The 18,216-nt window shown below is 39.1% G+C and overlaps 1 protein-coding gene across 1 annotated transcript in view; it reads right to left on the bottom strand.

Moving 5' to 3' along the window:
* REC114 (REC114 meiotic recombination protein) overlaps positions 1–17,716 on the bottom strand; it is a gene marked incomplete at both ends in the record, with an annotated part of 130,107 nt that extends 112,391 nt beyond the window's left edge. Inside the window, one exon of the mRNA XM_081144191.1 lies at positions 17,558–17,716. Coding sequence (XP_081000317.1) covers positions 17,558–17,716 — 159 coding nt within the window. The remainder of the gene's footprint in view (positions 1–17,557) is intronic.
* Between the last annotated feature and the right edge of the window lie 500 nt (positions 17,717–18,216).

Genomic DNA, 18,216 nt, shown 5'->3' with positions numbered 1-18,216 from the left:
ACTTTGCTAAGAGTTTTTTTTTTATCATAAATGGGTGCTAGATTTTATCAAATACTTTTTCTGCATCTATTGATATAATCATGATTTTTAACCTTCATTGTGTTTATGTGGTGTGTCATGTTTATTGATTTGCAGATATTGTACCAACCTTGCATTCCCAGAATAAATCCCACTTGGTCATGGTGTATGATCTTTTTAATGTATTCCTGGATCCAGTTTGCTAATATTTTGTTGACGATTCTGACATCTATGCTCATCAGGGATGTTGGCCTATAATTTTCTTTCTTTGTAGTGTCTTTATATGATTTTGGAATCAGGATAATGCTGGCCTTGTATAATGAGCTTGGGAGTCTTCCTATCTCTTTAATTTTTTGGAATAATTTAAGAAGGATAGATGTTAGTTATTCTTTGAATGTGTGGTAAAATTAACCTATGAAGACATCCAATCCAGGACTTTTGTTTGTTGAGAGTTTTTTGATTACTGCTTCAATTTCATTAGTTATAATGGGTTTATGCAGATTTTCTAATTCCTGATCCACTTTTGTATGATTGTATGTTTCTAGGAATTTATCCATTTCATCCAGATTGTCCAATTTGTTGGCATATAATTGTTTGTAATATTTTCTTACAATCCTTTGTATTTCTTTGATGTCAGTTGTTACTTCTCTTTCATTTCTGATTTTATTTATTTGGGTCCTGTCTCCTTTTTTCTTGATGAGTCTCATTAAAGGTTCATCAATCTTGTTTATCTTTCTAAAGAACCAGCTCTTGGTTTCATTGATCTTTAGTATTGTTTTTTTAGTCACTATGTCATTTATTTCTCATCTAACCTTTATTATTTCCTTTATTCTACTCACTTTTGGATTTCTTTGTTCTTTTTTTAGTACCTATAAGTATAAAGTCAGGTTGGTTATTTGGGATATTCAGTGTTTCTTGTAATGCTATGAGTTTTCTTCTTAGGACTGCTTCCACTGTGTCCCATTGATTTTGGGTTGTTGTCTTCTCATTTTCATTTGTTTGAAGGTATCTTTTGATTTCTTCCTTGATCTCATTGTTAACCCATTCACTGTTTAGTAACATGTTATTTAGCCTCTGTGTCTTTGTGTGTTTTCAGTTTCCCACCCCCCCCTCCCCCCATGATTTCTAGTTTCTTACCACTATGGTAGGAGAAAATGCTTGATATGGTTTTGGTCTTCTTAAATTTATTGAGACTTGTTTTGTGTCCTAAGATGTTGTCTATTCTAGAAAATGTTCCACATACCCTTGAAAAGAATGAATATTTGGCTGTTTTGGGGAGAAATGCTCTGAAAATGTCAAGTATATCCGTCTGGTCTAGTGTGTCATTTAAGGCTGCTGTTTCCTTGTGTTTGTGTCTGGAAGATCTAGCCATTGATGTCAATAGAGTGTTAAAATCCCTTACTATGACTGTATTACTGTCAATCTCTCCTTTTATGTCCATTAATATTTGATTTACATATTTAGGTGCTCTTATGGTGAGTGCATAAGTGTTAACAAGGGTTATATCCTCTTGTGGGATACCTCCTTGTCATTATATAGTGTCCTTCTTTGTCTCTTATCATAGCTTTAGTTTTGTTTTGTTTTTTAATCTTTATTGTTTAAAGTATTACAGATGTCCCCTTTCTTCCCCCATTGATCCCCTCTACCCCGCACCCACTCCACCCCCAAGCCTTCCTCATACCAATATCTGTGTCTATAGATTATGCATATAAGCATGTAAGTTCTTTGATTAATCTCCTCCCACCCCCCACCCCCCGTCTTCCCTCTGAGATTCCTCAGAGTCTTTCATGCTTTATGTCTCTGGGTCTATTTTGTTCATCAGTTTATTTTGTTTATTATATTCCACATATAAGTGAGATCATGTGGTACTTGTCTTTCTCTGACTGGCTTACTTCACTTATCATAATACTCTCCAGTTCCATCCATGCTATTCCAAAGGGTAAGAAAGTCTACTTGGTCTGTTAGAAGTATTGCTACCCCAGGTTTGTTTGTTTTTAATTTCCATCTTCATGAAATTTTTAATTTCCATCTTCATGAAATTTTTTTTTCCATACCTTTACTTTTAGTCTGTGTGTTTTTCGTTCTGAGGTGGACCTCTTGTAGACAGCATATACATATGGGTCTTGTTTTCTGATCCATTCAGCTACCCTATGTCTTTTGATTGAGGCATTTAAGCCATTTACAATTAAATTGATTACTGCTAGGTATGTACTGATTGCCATTTTATTCTTTATAACTATGTTGTTGTTGTTCTTATTCTTCTCCTTCTTCTTCAAGAAGACCCTTTAACATTTTCTGTAATACAGTAAACCCTTGATTTTGAGGACCTCAATTTAACAGACTTCAGATTTAATAGACTAAACTTCCAGTCCATATGTCAGATGTGAAAATTAACACTGTTAATTTTAAAATGCTTTTAACCAAGATTTGCTTATATTTAAATTAACAGGTTATTTTTTGTTATTTTAACACATTTTAGGAAACAGGCCATATGTTGGAAAAAACTGTATTAATTTTGCCAACATAAATATTACATATATACAACTATAATCTATATATTTAAATCCAAGAGTCACAGCTCGAAACAACATTTGGTGAATGATTAGCATGTGATCACACCACACTGAGTGCAGTAATTGGTTCAGTTATTGTATGGCATGACTTTCTGCAGCAGTTTTAACATGTGCTGGCAATGTTCCAACATGAGCTAAATCATGCCCCAGCAGTGTGCATTTGTTTACTCACAGTGACTGGTGAATGCACGCATTTACTACACCTATTCAGTATAAATTTAAAATTACAGTTATACATATAGAAAACTTTTATGTGAAATTAAACTTTTCATATGTACTTAATTTTAATTACACAAATGTGTCTACATAAGTAAAATCAGGTAAACTAACTAACTTGTCAATTTTTAACATAACGTTTGGAAAACCTACTTTATTATATAGTGGATTTTTGGCTTTAACGGACGGACACCCCCTCGCCTGAATTAGTCCATTATATCAAAGTTTTACTGTACTTGTTTGGTGGTTTTAGCTTTTTCTTGTCTGGGAAGATCTTTATTTCTCCTTTAATTCTAAATGATGGCTTTGCTGGGTAGAGTAATCTTGGTTGTAGATCCTTGCTTTTCATCACTTTGAATACTTCATGCCAATTCTTTCTGGCCTGAAATGTTTCTGACAGCTTATGGGAGCTCCCTTGTAGGTAACTAAGTGCCTTTCTCTTGCTGTTTTTAAGATTCTCTCTTTGTCTTTAACCTTCGCCATTTTAATTATGATGTGTCTTGGTGTGGACCCCTTTGGGTTCATCTTGTTTGGAATTCTCTCAGCTTCCTGGAATTGTGTGTCTTTTTCCTTCACCAAGTTAGGCAAGTTTTCAGTCATTATGCTTCAAATAGGTTCTCGATCCTTTGCTATCTCTCTTCTCTTTCTGGTACCCCTGTGATGTGGATGTTTTAAAATTCTTGTTTCTTTTTGCTGCTGTGATTGGGTGTTTTCTGCTACTTTGTCTTCCAGAGGATTTCATCCTCTGTTTCATCCAGCCTACTGTTTATTCTTTCTAGTGTATTCTTCATTTTGATATTGTATTCTTTTTTTTTCTGACGGGTTCTTTTTCATGGTTTCTATATTCTTTTTCATGCTGTCGAAGTTTTCATTAAGTTTCTTGAGCATCCTTATTTATTTATTTATTTGTTTATTTATTTATTTATTTTTTGAACCCTATATTTGGTAAATTGCTTGCCTCCATTTCATTTAGCTCTTTTTCTGGAGTTATCTCCTGTTCTTTCATTTGGGACATGTTTCTTTGTCTGCCCATTTTTGGATGCCTCTTTGTGTTTGTTTCTATGTATTAGGCAGATGTGCTATATCTCCCAGTCTTGGTAGAGTGGCCTTATATAGTAGGTGTGTTGTGGGACCCAGTGGCGCAATCTCCTTGATCACCTGAGCTAGGTGCTCCAGGACTGTCCCTGGCATAGGTTATATGAGCCCTCCTGCTGTAACTGACTCTTGATTGCTATTGGCCTGCTTGTGCATGGAGTCAACCCTCAGACTGGCTGACTATGAGGATGGACCCTGACCACAATATATGATCTGTTGTACAGGTGCTAACCACATGAAACAGATTTCACCTCAGAAAGGCCTAGTGTCTGCTGAGATCTCCCTTTGGATATACTGCTTGTGAACCTAACTGGATCCTGCTCTGATGCTGTCTGAAGCTGGCCACTGAATATGTCTGTTCTGGGGCCACTTGGAAGGGACTCTGGTATAGGTCAATGTCAGACCCTGCCTGTGACTGACTCTGGGCAACCTGTTTGGAACTACAAAGTAATCCACAGTTTGTGGCTGCCTCTGCTGGTCCTTGGTGTACATGGGAAGGAACAAGCTGCACAGCAGGGCTGGCCTCCACTAGCACTGAGTGCAGGGGCAGGCCAGCAAAAGGCCCAAGGCACCCCAAGATCCTCCTACCTCTGCTTCCACCTGCTACTGACCTGTTTGGCTCAGTCACTGAAAGAGCCTCTGGTGGTACTCAAGTTGCATGAGGTAGGCTCTCAATGATTTACCAGGTAGGGGCAAGTGGTGTTTACCAGGTTCAAACTTGGTGCTAGTACTGGGTCTGAGGCCACTCAGCAAAAGTCCCAGGGTATACCAAGCCCAGCTGCCACCTACCAGGTTCTTGTAGGCCTTTGTGGTGGGTTGGGGTCTTAAAGAGTCTTCAGGGTTTGAGAAGACTCTCTGAAGGGAAGACTCTGCACTGGTCAGATGTGTGAGGAAAAATGGCCCCGTCCTAGTAGAGCCTCACAATTTGGTCTGTCCCAGATGCTGCCAGGAACCTGAACTCAGCTGAGTGGGGCTACTAGGAGTTAGATGGGTGGGTGGGGCTCTAAACAGAGCACTGAATAGTGTCTGACACATAGTAGACAGGGAACAATCAATCCTTAAACATCAATAAATTTTCATCCTCTTGAGCCTCATTTTAAACTGTAACTTCTTAGATTTCTTCAACCACTAAACTGAAAAAGAAAACCTTTGCTATATTTGTCCAGATAAATTCTACTTAAATCATGTTATAAAAATAAGCCAGGGCCTCAATGAAAATGATGTCTTACACAATAAAATTATGCTTTTGTTATTAAAGGAAAACAGAGACTGATCCCAAGTTGGAAAAATGTACACTACTAAGTCCTCACTTAACATTGTCAATAGGTTCTATAACTTTAAGCAAATCGATGTATAATGAAACCCATTTTGACACAGACATTTGATCAACATTACAATGAAATAAAACATTGTTGAACAAAACAATGTTATTTGAGGACCAGCTATACTTATAAACAGATGCTTTGGAACAAATAACGATTTGTCATAGAAAAATAAAATGTTAGAACATCAGTTAGAAGGTTCTTCCTTTAAAGAGCCTAAACAATCTACAATGTATGTGACATGTAATTCAATTAAACATAAACACAATTATAAAAAGTTATCTCTATATCTATCAGTTAGGTATAGGCTAGAGTATGCTGTAGAGTATGCTGCAGAAATTAACAACCCCAAATGCCAAGGTTCATTTCTCACTCACACTAAGTACCCATCCTTATTCTACCTGTCTTCACCCTCTACCTTGCCTACCATTCTCACTATAGGACCTAGGCTGACAGAGCAACTGATATCTATAACACTATAGCAAAGAGAAAGATAATTAATCATGCCCTGGCTCTTAAAGCTTCTGCTCATGACATAGGTCAGTTTCAGTTCTTCTCACATTTCATTAGCCAAAAGCAGTCACATGACACAATTTCAAGAGGCCAGGGATATGCAATCTTAGCATACTTGGTGAACAACTCTAATTCTACTACTTCATAAAATACATTATCTGTTGTCAGACAGACCTATGATTAAATCCTAGCTTTGCCACTTAAAAATATACTTAATCTCCTCATTTATAAAATAAAATTAGTAATAACTACCTTACAGGTTCATCAGAAAGAGTAAATGACATAATGAGAGATCAGATGCTTAGCAGAATACCTGGCCTTGATTCATTCTTCAATAAATATTTGGAGGGCACCTGCCAAGCACTGTTCTAGGTACTGACATATAGTAATTATACACTAAATAAAAGTATTTTTGGTTGTTACTATTGTTATTTAACCCTAGGAATAAGCCTTCATTTCTTAACAGTCTCCAGATCCAGAAGAGAAAAATGTGTGGCAGGCTTCTAGTTGTTTTCCAACATCCATTTTCCTTTTTATATGCTAATAGAACCCCTGGTTTTTAGCTAGACACATGATTTCACGGAATACAGACTACATATGCCAGCTGTCCATGCAGCTAGGATGGCCACAGGTCTAAGTTCTGGCCACTGTGCTACAGGAGGAAGTGCCTTGTAGCAACTTAAGGGAAACTTCCTTAGAGGCAGCAGGTGTGTATCCTTTGTCCCTTTGTCCATTTCTTTATTCCTTCCTCCACCAAGCCATATAGAATATCAATTCTATCTTGGACTATGTGACCTTGGCTGTGCATGGCAGAGGAACAAAACACAAAGATCCTCAGTTCCTGACACTGTGAAGTGTCATATCAGCCCTGTACTTTTATGTGGAGAAAATAAATTTTCATCTTATTTAATGTACTGTTATTTCACATTTTCTGTCACTCAGAGCCCATTTTAATCCTAATATAAAATATAGCCTAATAATTCTTCCAAAAAATCAAGCTGCATGAAAGAATAATAACTTTTGATGATACCGCTGCATCTTCATAAGAGAAGTGCAGTGTACAGCAAAATGGGGACTAGCTTGAGGAAGGCCTGAGTTTTAGAATCGGCTCTTCCACTTCCTATGTAAACCTTTGGCAAGCTGCTTAACATAGCCAGGCCTTAGCTTCTTGTCTGTAAAATGGTAATAAGATTAAAACGTTGTGAAAATTAAATGTGAAGAGGTTTATAAAAATACTCTAAATTGTAAAGTGCTATAGAGTATCAGTATTACTTTGTCAGTTGTCCCCTCCTCCTGACCCTTTATTTAGAATTGGGCATGAGGATGGGTTGCAGTACATCCAACACCCAAAAGTCACCCAAGATTCTGATTCAGTAGGTACAGCGCAGGACCCATGAATCTGCATTTTCAACAAGCACCCCCAGAGACTCTGTTGAAAGTAGTCTGCCCAATATACCTTGAGAAACACTACCCTAATGGTCAGGCCCTACTTATTCCTGCAACCCTCTGCTTGAGTGCCCCAATATTTTAAGATGGTGATAACAAGGTCAGTTCCAAAGCTTCTCCAGTGCCTAGCTGAATGCCAAGTACCCAATAGATAATTTAATAATTATCTGTAGAACTATTGAACTGAAGTGGAAAAGACAAAGTCGAACTGAATCAAATGACCCATTATGGAATTCCACTTCTGGCCAACATAAAGTAACAGGGACCAAATTTATTCTTCTGCTTGAAACAGGTAAAAAAAACTGGATAAATGAGAGGAAACAACAGTTTCTAAGACAGTGGATATCAGGTAATAAAGGATATGATTCCTAAGAAATATTGGAAACAAAGGTGAGCTTTGCCATTGCCACAGGTTACTTCTTGAGAAAGTTTTCAGGTTGAAGTGCTAGGAGGAGCCCAGGCAGAACCTGGCAAGGTGTCCCTGAGTTGAGAGGATGGAGTTGCAGGTCCAGGGAGGTCACTGTGGCTAGAGTTTGCAGCTGAGAATACCAGAGAGGAGAGAGCTTCACAGAGAGAAAACTCTCAACACCCATAGAGGCCCCTCAAGTCTTCAGCATATATATGTGTGAGCAAACTACCAGAGACTGGACAAAGAACCACCTGGAAGCATTTAAGGGACCTTAAGAACAGAGAATGGTGCCTGTTCCCATCAGCCAGAGTGAAAAATCTAATAATTTACAGGGCATTGGGTAGAGTACTCAGAAGAGTTTTGCCTCAGGAGTGGGGAAAAATTAGCCCTTGATCAAATGCTGCTCTGGTCCCACCTGACAAAGCTTAAGAGCAAGACTTGAAATGATCAAACTTTCCAGATAGTTTATCCCAGAAAAAGGCCTAAGAATATTTATAGAAATAGAAAAATATCCTGTAGCCAACAGGGTAAAATTCACCCACCCAATAAAAAATTACCAGTCATGCAAAGAACTACAATTATACAATTTTTTGGACTTCCAGTCAAAATGTCAGAGCAGGTAAACACTGTGCTCACCACATCCAAATTACAAATAAATTACAGAACCACCCTGGAGAACCATCTGAAATCTAGCTGAATAGAAATCCTATAACTATAAAGAAAAAGCCACATCCATAGTGATAAGAGGGGTGGAGAAGTGGAAAGGGATAGCCACACCCATGTGTGGCAGTAAAAAATCAGGAGGGATATCTTGGGTGCAGAGGTCCCCCCTGAGGAATGCAGGGCCACAGCCCCACACCTGGCTCCCTCGCCAGGACCACCAGTGCCAGGAAGAGGAGTCTGCACAACATCTGGCTGTGAAAACCAGCAGGGATTGTCGCTGAGTGAAATGAAAGCTGCTGGAGTCCCAGGTGTTCCTCTTAATGGACCTGCACACGGAACTTACTAGAAATCACTCGTTCTGAGCTTCAGAACTGGGGCAGCAGTTCCAAAAGCACCAGGAACATAAAGGGACAAACTGAATTGTCTGGATCCAGGGCAAGGACTGGAGGGGCAGCTTTCTCCATGACTAAACTGCTGTAGAGGCCATTGTTCCCTTGTTGACTTCTCCCACCACAGAGCACACAGGCAGGAGCCATTGTTCCTTTGCTGAACCCTTCTCCACCTAGCATGCAGATGCAGGTGGACACCAAATCTGAATCTCCATCAAACTTGCCCCACCTTGATGATTCACTAAGAATCTGTCCTACCCAACTCATGCACCAGCCTAAACTTCTTTCAGAGGCTGTTCCTCACAAACTGCCAGCCTTAGTCATGCTGAAGACTTTCCTAAAATCTTCCAAAAGCCCACAAACCCCAAATAAGCAGCAGTTGGCTTCAGTGTGCCCTGTACCTCTTGCTAAGCAGACCCAGCCAACACTAGTAGCAGCTGGCCTTGGTTCACAGCATTGCCTCTCCCAGGTGCCCTCATGCCAAGCACAGGCAGCAAATCACTTTGTAGCTCTACCAGGTGGCCCTGGAATGGGCACAGGCAGCAACTGACCTAGGCTGGCATCAGATCATCTCCCTAGAGGCCCCAGAAACAACACGCCAGGTGGCCAGCTTCAGACCACATCAGAGCACCACCCAATTAGCTCCACAAATTACACATCCAAAGGGTGGACTCTCCAGGCACCAGATCCCCACTACAGTGAATCCCATGCTGTGGGGTCAGACCCTGCACTACATCTGCTATAGTCACAGCCAGTCCTCACAACCAGCCTGAGCATCAATTCCACCCACTGATGTGCCAACAGCAATCAAAACTCAACTACAACAGGAGGGCACACACAACCCAGAAAAGGGACGCCCCTGGAGCACCGGCCTCAGGTAACCAGGGTGTCTGTACCACTGGGCCCCACAGGACACCCACTATATAAGGCCAGCACACCAAGACTGGGAGACATAGCATATCTATGTAATACATAGAAACATACACACAGAGACAACCAAACTGAGGAAACAAAGAAACATATCCTAAATAAAAGAACAGGACAAAACTCCACAAAAAGAACTAAATGAAATGGAGGCAAGCAGACACAGAGTTCAAAACACTCTCTATATGGATATTCTATAAACTTAGGGGAACAGTAGCTGAAATCAGTGAGAACTTACACAAAATGCTAGGAAACACAATGCAAATAGAAACCATAAAAAAGAACCAGTCAGAAATGAAGAATACAATAACTGAAATGAAGAATACATTTGAAGGAAATTTTACCCTTTGCGACAGCATGAATGAACCTGGAGAGCATTATGGTAAGTGAAATAAGCCAGGCAGAGAAAGACAAGTACCCTATGATTTCACTCATATGTGGAATATAATGAACAAAATGAACTAACATGCAAAATAAAGAAAGACTCGTAGAGAACAGGCTGACAGCTGTCAGGGTGGGGGGCTGGGTGAGGGGTGGAGGGATAGAGCAAAAAAGGAAGTGAAGAGAAAGAACTCATGAACATGGACAACAGTGTGATAACTGCTAGAGGAGTGGGGGGGAGGTGGAGGAGGATATAGCAGGGATAAACAGTGATGGATAGAGACTTGACTTGGGGTGGTAAACATACAATACAGTGTACATATGATGTGTTGTAGAACTGTGCACCTGAAACCTGTATAATTTTGTTAACCAGTGTCACCCTAACAAATTCATTTAAAAAAAAAAAAAAAAAAGAGCCCTGGCTGGGTGTCTCGGTTGGTTGGAAAGTCATCCTGTACACTGAAAGGTTGTGGGTTTGATCCCCAGTCATGGAATGTGTAAGAGGCAAAAAATTGATGTTTCTCTCTCACATCAATGTTTCTCTCTATATATATAGCTCTCTCTCCCTTCCTCTCTCTCTACAATAATCAATAAAAACATACCCTGTGTGAGGATTTAAAAAATAAAATAAAATAAATACATTAGGTGGAATCAACAGCAACTTAAATGAAGCAGATAATTGAATCAGTGATTTGGAAGACAAGGTAGAAAAAAAAAAACCAATCAGAACAGCAAAAAGAAAAAAATAATAAAATAAGGATAGTTTAAGGGGCTTCTGGGACAAAATCAAGAGTAACAACATTTGCAGCATAGGGTTAACAGAAGGAAAAGAGAGAAAGCAAGGGATTGAAAACCTATTTGAAGAAATAATAGCTGAAAACTTCCCTAACCTGGCAAATAAAATGGACATTCAAGCCCAGGAAGCACAGAATCCCAAACAAGAAGAACCAAGTGAGGCCCACACCAAGACACATCATAATTAAAATTCCTACAGTTAAAGACAAAAACAGAATCTTAAAAGCAGCAAGAGAAAGGCAGTTAGTCTGATTTCTCAACAGAAATATTCCAGGAAAGAAAATTGGAATGAAATATTCAAAGTGATGAAAAGCAAGAACCTACAACCAAGATTACTCTACCCAGCAAGGCTATCATTTAGAATCAAAGGGGAGATAAAGAGCTTCCCAGACAAAAAAAAAAAAAACTAAAGGAGTTCATCACCACCAAACTGGTATTACAAGAAATGTTAATAGGTCTTCTTTCAGCAGAAGAAGAAGATAAAAATATAAATAATAAAATGGCAATAACTACATACCTATCAATAATTACAATGAATTAAATACTCCAATCAAAAGACATAGGGTGGCTGAAAGGATATAAAAACAGAATCCTTACATATGCTGCTTACAGATCAAAAGACACATACAGACTGAAAGTAAAGAAATGGAAAAAGTTATTTCATGCAAATAGAACTGGAAAAAAAAGTTAGGTAGCCATACTTATATAAGACAAAAGAGACTTTAAAGACAAAGAAGGTCATTTCATATACAATAGCCAAGATTTGGAAGCAATCTAAGTGCTCATCAATTGACAACTAGATAAAAAAGATGTGGTAAAATATACACTGTAATATAACATGACCATAGAAAGAATAAAATCTTACCATTTGCAACAACACAGATGTACCTAAAGGGTATTACACTAAGTGAAATAAGTCAGACAGAGAAAGACAAATGCCATGATTTCACTTATACGTAAAATCTAAAACACAAAATAAACACATAAAACAGGAACCAACACATAGATACAGAGAACAGTCTGATGGTTGCCAGATGGGAGAGGGTTTTGGGTGGATAAGTGAAAAACAGGAAGGGATTAAGAACTACGAATTGTCAGTTACAAAATAGTCACAGGGATTTAAAATTCAACATAGGGAATATAGTCAATAATATTGTAATAATTATGTATGGTGTCAGGTGGTCACTACAATTATCAGGGAGATCACTTTTTAAAAAAATTGATTTCAGAGAAAGGGAGAGAGGGAGGCAGGGAAAGAGGAAGGAAGAAAGAGAGAGAGAGACTGATGTGAGAGAAAAACATTGAACAGCTCTGCCTCACTAGAATTATCATGGAGATCACTTTTTAAAAAATTGATTCCACGAGAGTAAGGGAGGGAGAGAGGGAGAGAGGGGGAGAGAGGGGGGGGGGGGAGAGAGAGAGAGAGAGAGAGAGAATCAATCAACTGCCTCCTGCATGCCCCCCAACCAGTGATTGAACCTGCAACCTAGGTATATGCCCTGACCAGAAATGGAATCTGCTACCTCTTGGTGTACGGGATGATGCTCCAACCGACTTAGCCACACTGGCCAGAGCAGGGAGATCACTTCTTAAGTTATATAAAGGTCTAACCTGGAACAAATATAATATTGAATGTAAACTGCAATTTAAAAATATTTAAATTTTTTTCAATTAAAAAAAAATTAAAATAGTAATTTTTGTGGGGTTTTAATAAATCTTAAATTATCCTTTAAAAACACTGTCGCCCTGGCCGGTTTGGCTCAGTGGTTAGAGTGTCAGCCCATGAACCTAAGAGTCATGGGTTCAATTCCTGGTCAAGAGCACGTACCTAGGTTGCAGGATCAAACCCTCGCCCAATCGGGGTGCATGTGAGAGGCAATCAATCAATGTGTCTCTCTCATACCAATGTTTCTCTCTCTCTCTCCCTCCTCCTTCCCCTCTCCTACCCTCCCCTCTCTCTAAAAATATCAACGGAAACCCTCAGGTGAGGATTAAAAAAAATTAAAAACACTGTTATTTTTATTCTTTTTATCCTGTGTGTTAATCTCTGAATTCCTCATCCACATAACTGAACTGCTTGCTATGCCTCATATGAAATATTAACACTGCTGTGGTGTCAGGTGTATACATTTAGGGAGGATCACTTTGTAAGTTATATAAATGTCTAACCACTTTGCTATATGCCTGAAACTAATATAATATTGAATGTCAACTATAATTTAAACTTTTTTTAATTTAAAAAATAAATAATTCTCAGCAAATGAGTAAACTATTAAATTTTCCATTCAGATGGCTTTTAATGAATGGAAAATTATGGTGATAATATCTCAAAATTTCTTTTTCATAATGCTACTGTTTAAAGTGTGTTCTTAATAAATACTTTGACAAATATTAAAAAAAGAAATCTTAACACTTCTAAGACAAACAGCATAGTGGGTTAAAATTCTTTCTTCTCAGTTATTATTTTTGTGTTCCTGGGTAAGCCATTGATCTCTCTGTGTTTCAGTTTCACTTATCTATAAAATGGGTATAATAATATTTGCTTCATAGGGTCACTGTAAGAAATTTGCCAAAGTAAATACTTTATAAATAGTAGTTATGTCATAATTTTTACATTGTCATAAGAAAAGTTCAGAGAAGTTACCATTCAGTCAAACATTTACTGAGCACTTATCATATGCTAGGAAATATGTAAGTACTAAGAATACAAAGAAAAAAAGAACAGTTAAGAGGACCCAAAATATATCTTATGTTGAATTCATACATAAAAGTTCATTTCAAGTACAAGCTTCACATTCTGTTTCTTAATTTCTAAGTAGGGCAATTATTTTAAGTTCTTCCTATAAAAATTAAAGAATGATTTTTTTCCTTTGAAAGGAAAAAATAAGTTGTCAGGTTGAACCAAATTAGGGATGTCTGAGAAATCCTTGGAATCTGGAAACCATAGTAAAACTTTAATTTGAAAGTGACCTGCAATTGGCATCACCTTTCAAAATTATTCTCAAAGTAGAATGAATTATACTGAGGCATTAAATACATTAAATGGACCAATATGTTATTACGATCATCTTTTTTTAGAAGAGCTGGGCTAACAGATGTAAGGAATTAAAATCAAGTTCAAGTTTGTACATGTATTTCATTTTCTCATTCCCCTTAAATGACAGATGGTTTAAATATTAACCTTATCAGTAAAATATCTGCATATTATTATGAAGCTAATTGCTTTACCTCATTCATTTTATTAGTTTTAGTACATGGCTGCCCATTTCATTCAAGGGCTTCTTAACTTCTGCTTCTCAAACTGTGGTCCTAGGATCAACAGCATCAGCATCACCTGGAAACTTGTTAGAATTACAGAATTTATTCCCCTACCAATCCTACTGAGTCAGAATTTGTATTTAAAAAGAATCTCCAAGTGACTTCTATACTGGTTGAAGTCTGAGTAGCATAGTTCTGAACTGCTGATTTCTCTTACAGTGTTACAAAAAGTTTATTTGTTTCCAAATTGTGGTTAATTTATCTCCAAATAGTAACTTTTAATAAGAATAATTCAATTCAGACAAATATATCAAATCAATATACATATATATTAGATATTCTATATAGAGTATTTCTGCCTCAGACTTGACCTTCCTCTCAACTAGGACTTTAAGTCTTAGAATTCTTGTTGTACTATTATTTGTTTTTTCTCTTAAGTCAACATCTTTGCCTTAGCATATGGCCATTATGATGAAAGTCTTCTCCATAATTAAACAACTAAAATACTAGGAGATCAGATTCTCCACATAATTTCAGAGAAAATAGAAAAATTCAAAATAGGTTCAACCAAGGTTGAACTTGAAAGTTCTCTAGAGGAAAAAAAAAAAAAAAAAAGACCAGAATGACTCTATCCTCCAAAATAATACATTTTTATGCTTCACCTAACATTTTTTACTGAGGGTAGCTCATATTTTTAAAATAAGAAATTCACATGGGACTTAGTGCAGTTCTTTGGATGGCTCATCTTTTATTATTACTATTGCACAATAGTCACAGTGCACATAAAATAGAACAAATCTTGTTTTCTCTTTCATTTTTTAAAAAAATGACAGACCTAAGCTGAAACTGATCACAGCAGGTAAGATGGTTCAGCACAGATTCAAAGGAAAGTACAAATGTTCACTTTTCAAAAGCACTGCAAAAGCCAACCTCATCCCTTTTCATTGTAGCCGTGGCTTTATGCCAAACATTTGAAAACTGTTGAAAAGTGCTGTTCTGTATAAGCAATTATGAAGAGCTTTGCAAAAAGAAGGGGGAAAATGTAATAACAATAAACTCCTTCGAATGGTCAAATGCCCATGGCCTCTGGGTTGCAGGATAAGAATCTAAGAGTTACCGCTGGATCTGAGCCAATGGACCCAAACCAGATGCCTCAGAAGAATGGGTTTAGAGGGTGTTAAGAGAAGGTAACAAGGAATCTGTTGGATAGTCTCAAAAATTAAATATGTCTTCAAACAGCCCCAGGTTTGTTTGTTTGTATGTGTGTGTGTGTCTGTATTTCCCCCCCCAAGAAATGTATACACACTCTTTGAATAATTACCAAGGCAGTGTTTATTAAAATACATTTCATTTTCAAAATTGAGCTATCAGCTGTTAAAGTGTGTATACATTTTTTGGGGATACCCTGTACAAGATCTTATTATAGGTCAGTTATCCTTAAATTTAACTCTTTATTCACCTCAATTTGCATTTTCAGCCTATATGATTTCTCAGGATACAGCATTCCACAAGAGTACAACTAGGTATTTAATGCCTTTTTTATGGTCCTAGATGTATTGATTTTTAAGCTTTAAATAGTGCCCCTAGCTCTAATATTCTAGAATTTGGTGAACAATACATTAAGCCACCTCTCTACTCACAATCACAGCAAAGTCTCTCAGAACTATGAACATTGGTTCCACTTCCTCACCTACCAGTCACTCTTCAGCCCACCCCATCTGGCTTCCATTCCATTCACTCTATTAAAATTTCTCTTGGTAAAGACCATAAGGACTTTCATGTTGCTAAATCCAATGGACACACTATAGTCATCATTTTCCCTTACTCTACAGCATCTTTCAACAAAGTTAACTGTACTCTCCCTCTTGAAATAACTTTCTTTAGCTTTGATGAATCTGCATTCTCCTGGGTGGCTCCCAACTCTGTCCCTTGTCAATCTTGAAGGACTCTGTGCCCTCTTCCTAACCTATAAATGCTACCTTGGGGCTTGGTCCTCGAATCTCAGATAATCTCATGACTATAAACATCCCCTTCATGCTGATGATACAGTTTCATGCTGACACTTTTATATCTCCAGACCAGATCTTTCTTCTGAGTCTAAACAGGTACACCCAACTACCTATTCAACATCTCCACCTGGATGCTTCATAAACATATTTAAACTCAACAGATCCAAAACTGAAGTCTTGGACTATTCTCTCCCTGTTCGTCCCCCAATGTTTCCCATCCCCTAACCATCTATCCAGCTGCTCCTGCTAGAAACCCAGAAGTCCTTTACTCTCACCACTCATATCCAATCAATCTCCCAAGTCCTGTCCTTTTGGCCTCCAAAAGATCACTTTTATATGCTCAGTTTCCCACCTCTACTGCATCCTCCCCTATTACCCCCACCCTCCAGTCTAAGTCATTATCACCTCCTGCATAACACATTGCAATAGTATTCTAAGTGATCTTACTGAATCTACTCATATCCACTCTAACTTCATCTCCATACTTCAGCCAGAGTGATCTTTCAAAGGTGAAAATACTCCTACTTAAAACCCTTCAGTGGCTTCCTATTGGTTTTAGGATAATGTTCATAAGGCACCTGGCTACTTCTCTAGACAACTTCATCTCATGCTATCATTCCCCTTGTCCTCCATAAGCACCAACCCTACTCTTTATTTATGTACATTACACATGCTAAGGTTTCTCCAGGTGCAGGGCCTTTGCACATGTTGTGTCCTCTATCTGGAATATTTGTGCTGTTTTACTTTTCTTCTACCCACTGCTGCCCAAATCACACCAACATACACATGCATTTGCATAATCCAAAACCCCAGGGTCCACATGCAGTAGTCAAACTAGACCAAAAGGAACTGACTGCCTAGTAATCCATAGTGTTAAAACAACACCAGGGCAAAAAAAATAATAACAGCAAACCCTTACATAACTTTATATGAGGCACTCTTTTAGGTGATTTATATATTTAAATATACTTAATACAACAATCTGATAAAGTAGGTTCTATTATAATCTCTATTTTAAGATAAAGAAATTAAGGTACAGAGAGGATAAGTAACTTCACCAAGGTCACAGATAGTGGCAAAGCTAGGATTCAAATTGAGTCCTTCTGTGTGAACGCTTGGCAGCCCATAACTTGATTATGGGCTATCCAACCCTCCCTTCCGCATAAGGGATGTGGAACTGGTTTACATAATTATACAGTTATTTCTATAAATACTAATTCTCCACTAGACTAAAAACATAAATGAGGGTAGAGACCATTTATATATTGTCCACTGATGCATCCCAACCTCCTGAATAATATCTAACACATAACTGATGCTCAAAAATATCTATTGAACATATGAATGTTATTTGAGAGCGTATTGGGTTTCAATCATGTCTTACACTACTATCTCCCTATCAATTTGCTTTGTTAGCTGTCTGCCTGCCATTCCCGCCAGTCCCTCCGCGTCCCCTCCTCCCGCCCGCGTGGCAGTCGGGACCATGGCGGCCGCCCCATCCCGGCGGGGTGAGCGCCTCGCGGCCTTTCCTGCCCTCAGGCCTCACCTTCCACGTAGGTGAAGGGGCCATCCCAGCTTCCAGCCCAGGCCCAGGTGGCTCTCCTGTGCCCAAGGGCATGAAACGGCCATACCGCTGCAGAGGCCACTGTGCCGCGTCTCCACCTGGAAGCCCAAGGCCCGCCTGCTTTTTTCCCGCCTCCGCCATGTCCGGCCTCCTGGCGCTCACAGCCCGCGGGCGTCTGCCAATCAGGCGACTCATCAATCAGGAAGCGAGGTGGCCTAAGGCCCGCCCTCCCCTCGAGTGCAAGCCAATGGGCAGGCCCCAAAGACTCGTGCAGGGGCCTTTTGGGTTGTGGGTGTCGCTTGCGCTGGGGCGCTGGTTCCCCTTGGAAGACAAGGTGGCGGTGGTGACTTCCAACCTGAGGTGGGGCGGTGCCATCTATAAGTGGTAGCTGGTTCTTTCTCTGCAGCATTCAGGCCCTCATTTTCCCTCAGGCAGCCCGTGGCCCTGTCCGGCGCTCTAAGACATTTCGGAAAACTGGCCGACGCCCTGTCACGTGCGCGCTGGACCAGGCGGCCTCCCGGGCGGCCTCCCCGCGGCCGGAACGAGCTGTTCTCCTAGCGCGGTGAGCTTTCAGATGACAGCGACCTGCTCACCTCTGACCCACAGCAACCCAGCCCCAAGTAGGGTCGTTTCCCTATCAT

The sequence above is a fragment of the Miniopterus schreibersii genome (assembly GCF_964146895.1).
Source record: "Miniopterus schreibersii genome assembly, chromosome: 1".
Lineage (NCBI taxonomy): Eukaryota > Metazoa > Chordata > Mammalia > Chiroptera > Miniopteridae > Miniopterus > Miniopterus schreibersii.
The sequence above is the reverse complement of the archived record's forward strand: the minus strand, read 5'-3'. Positions and strand labels throughout refer to the sequence as shown.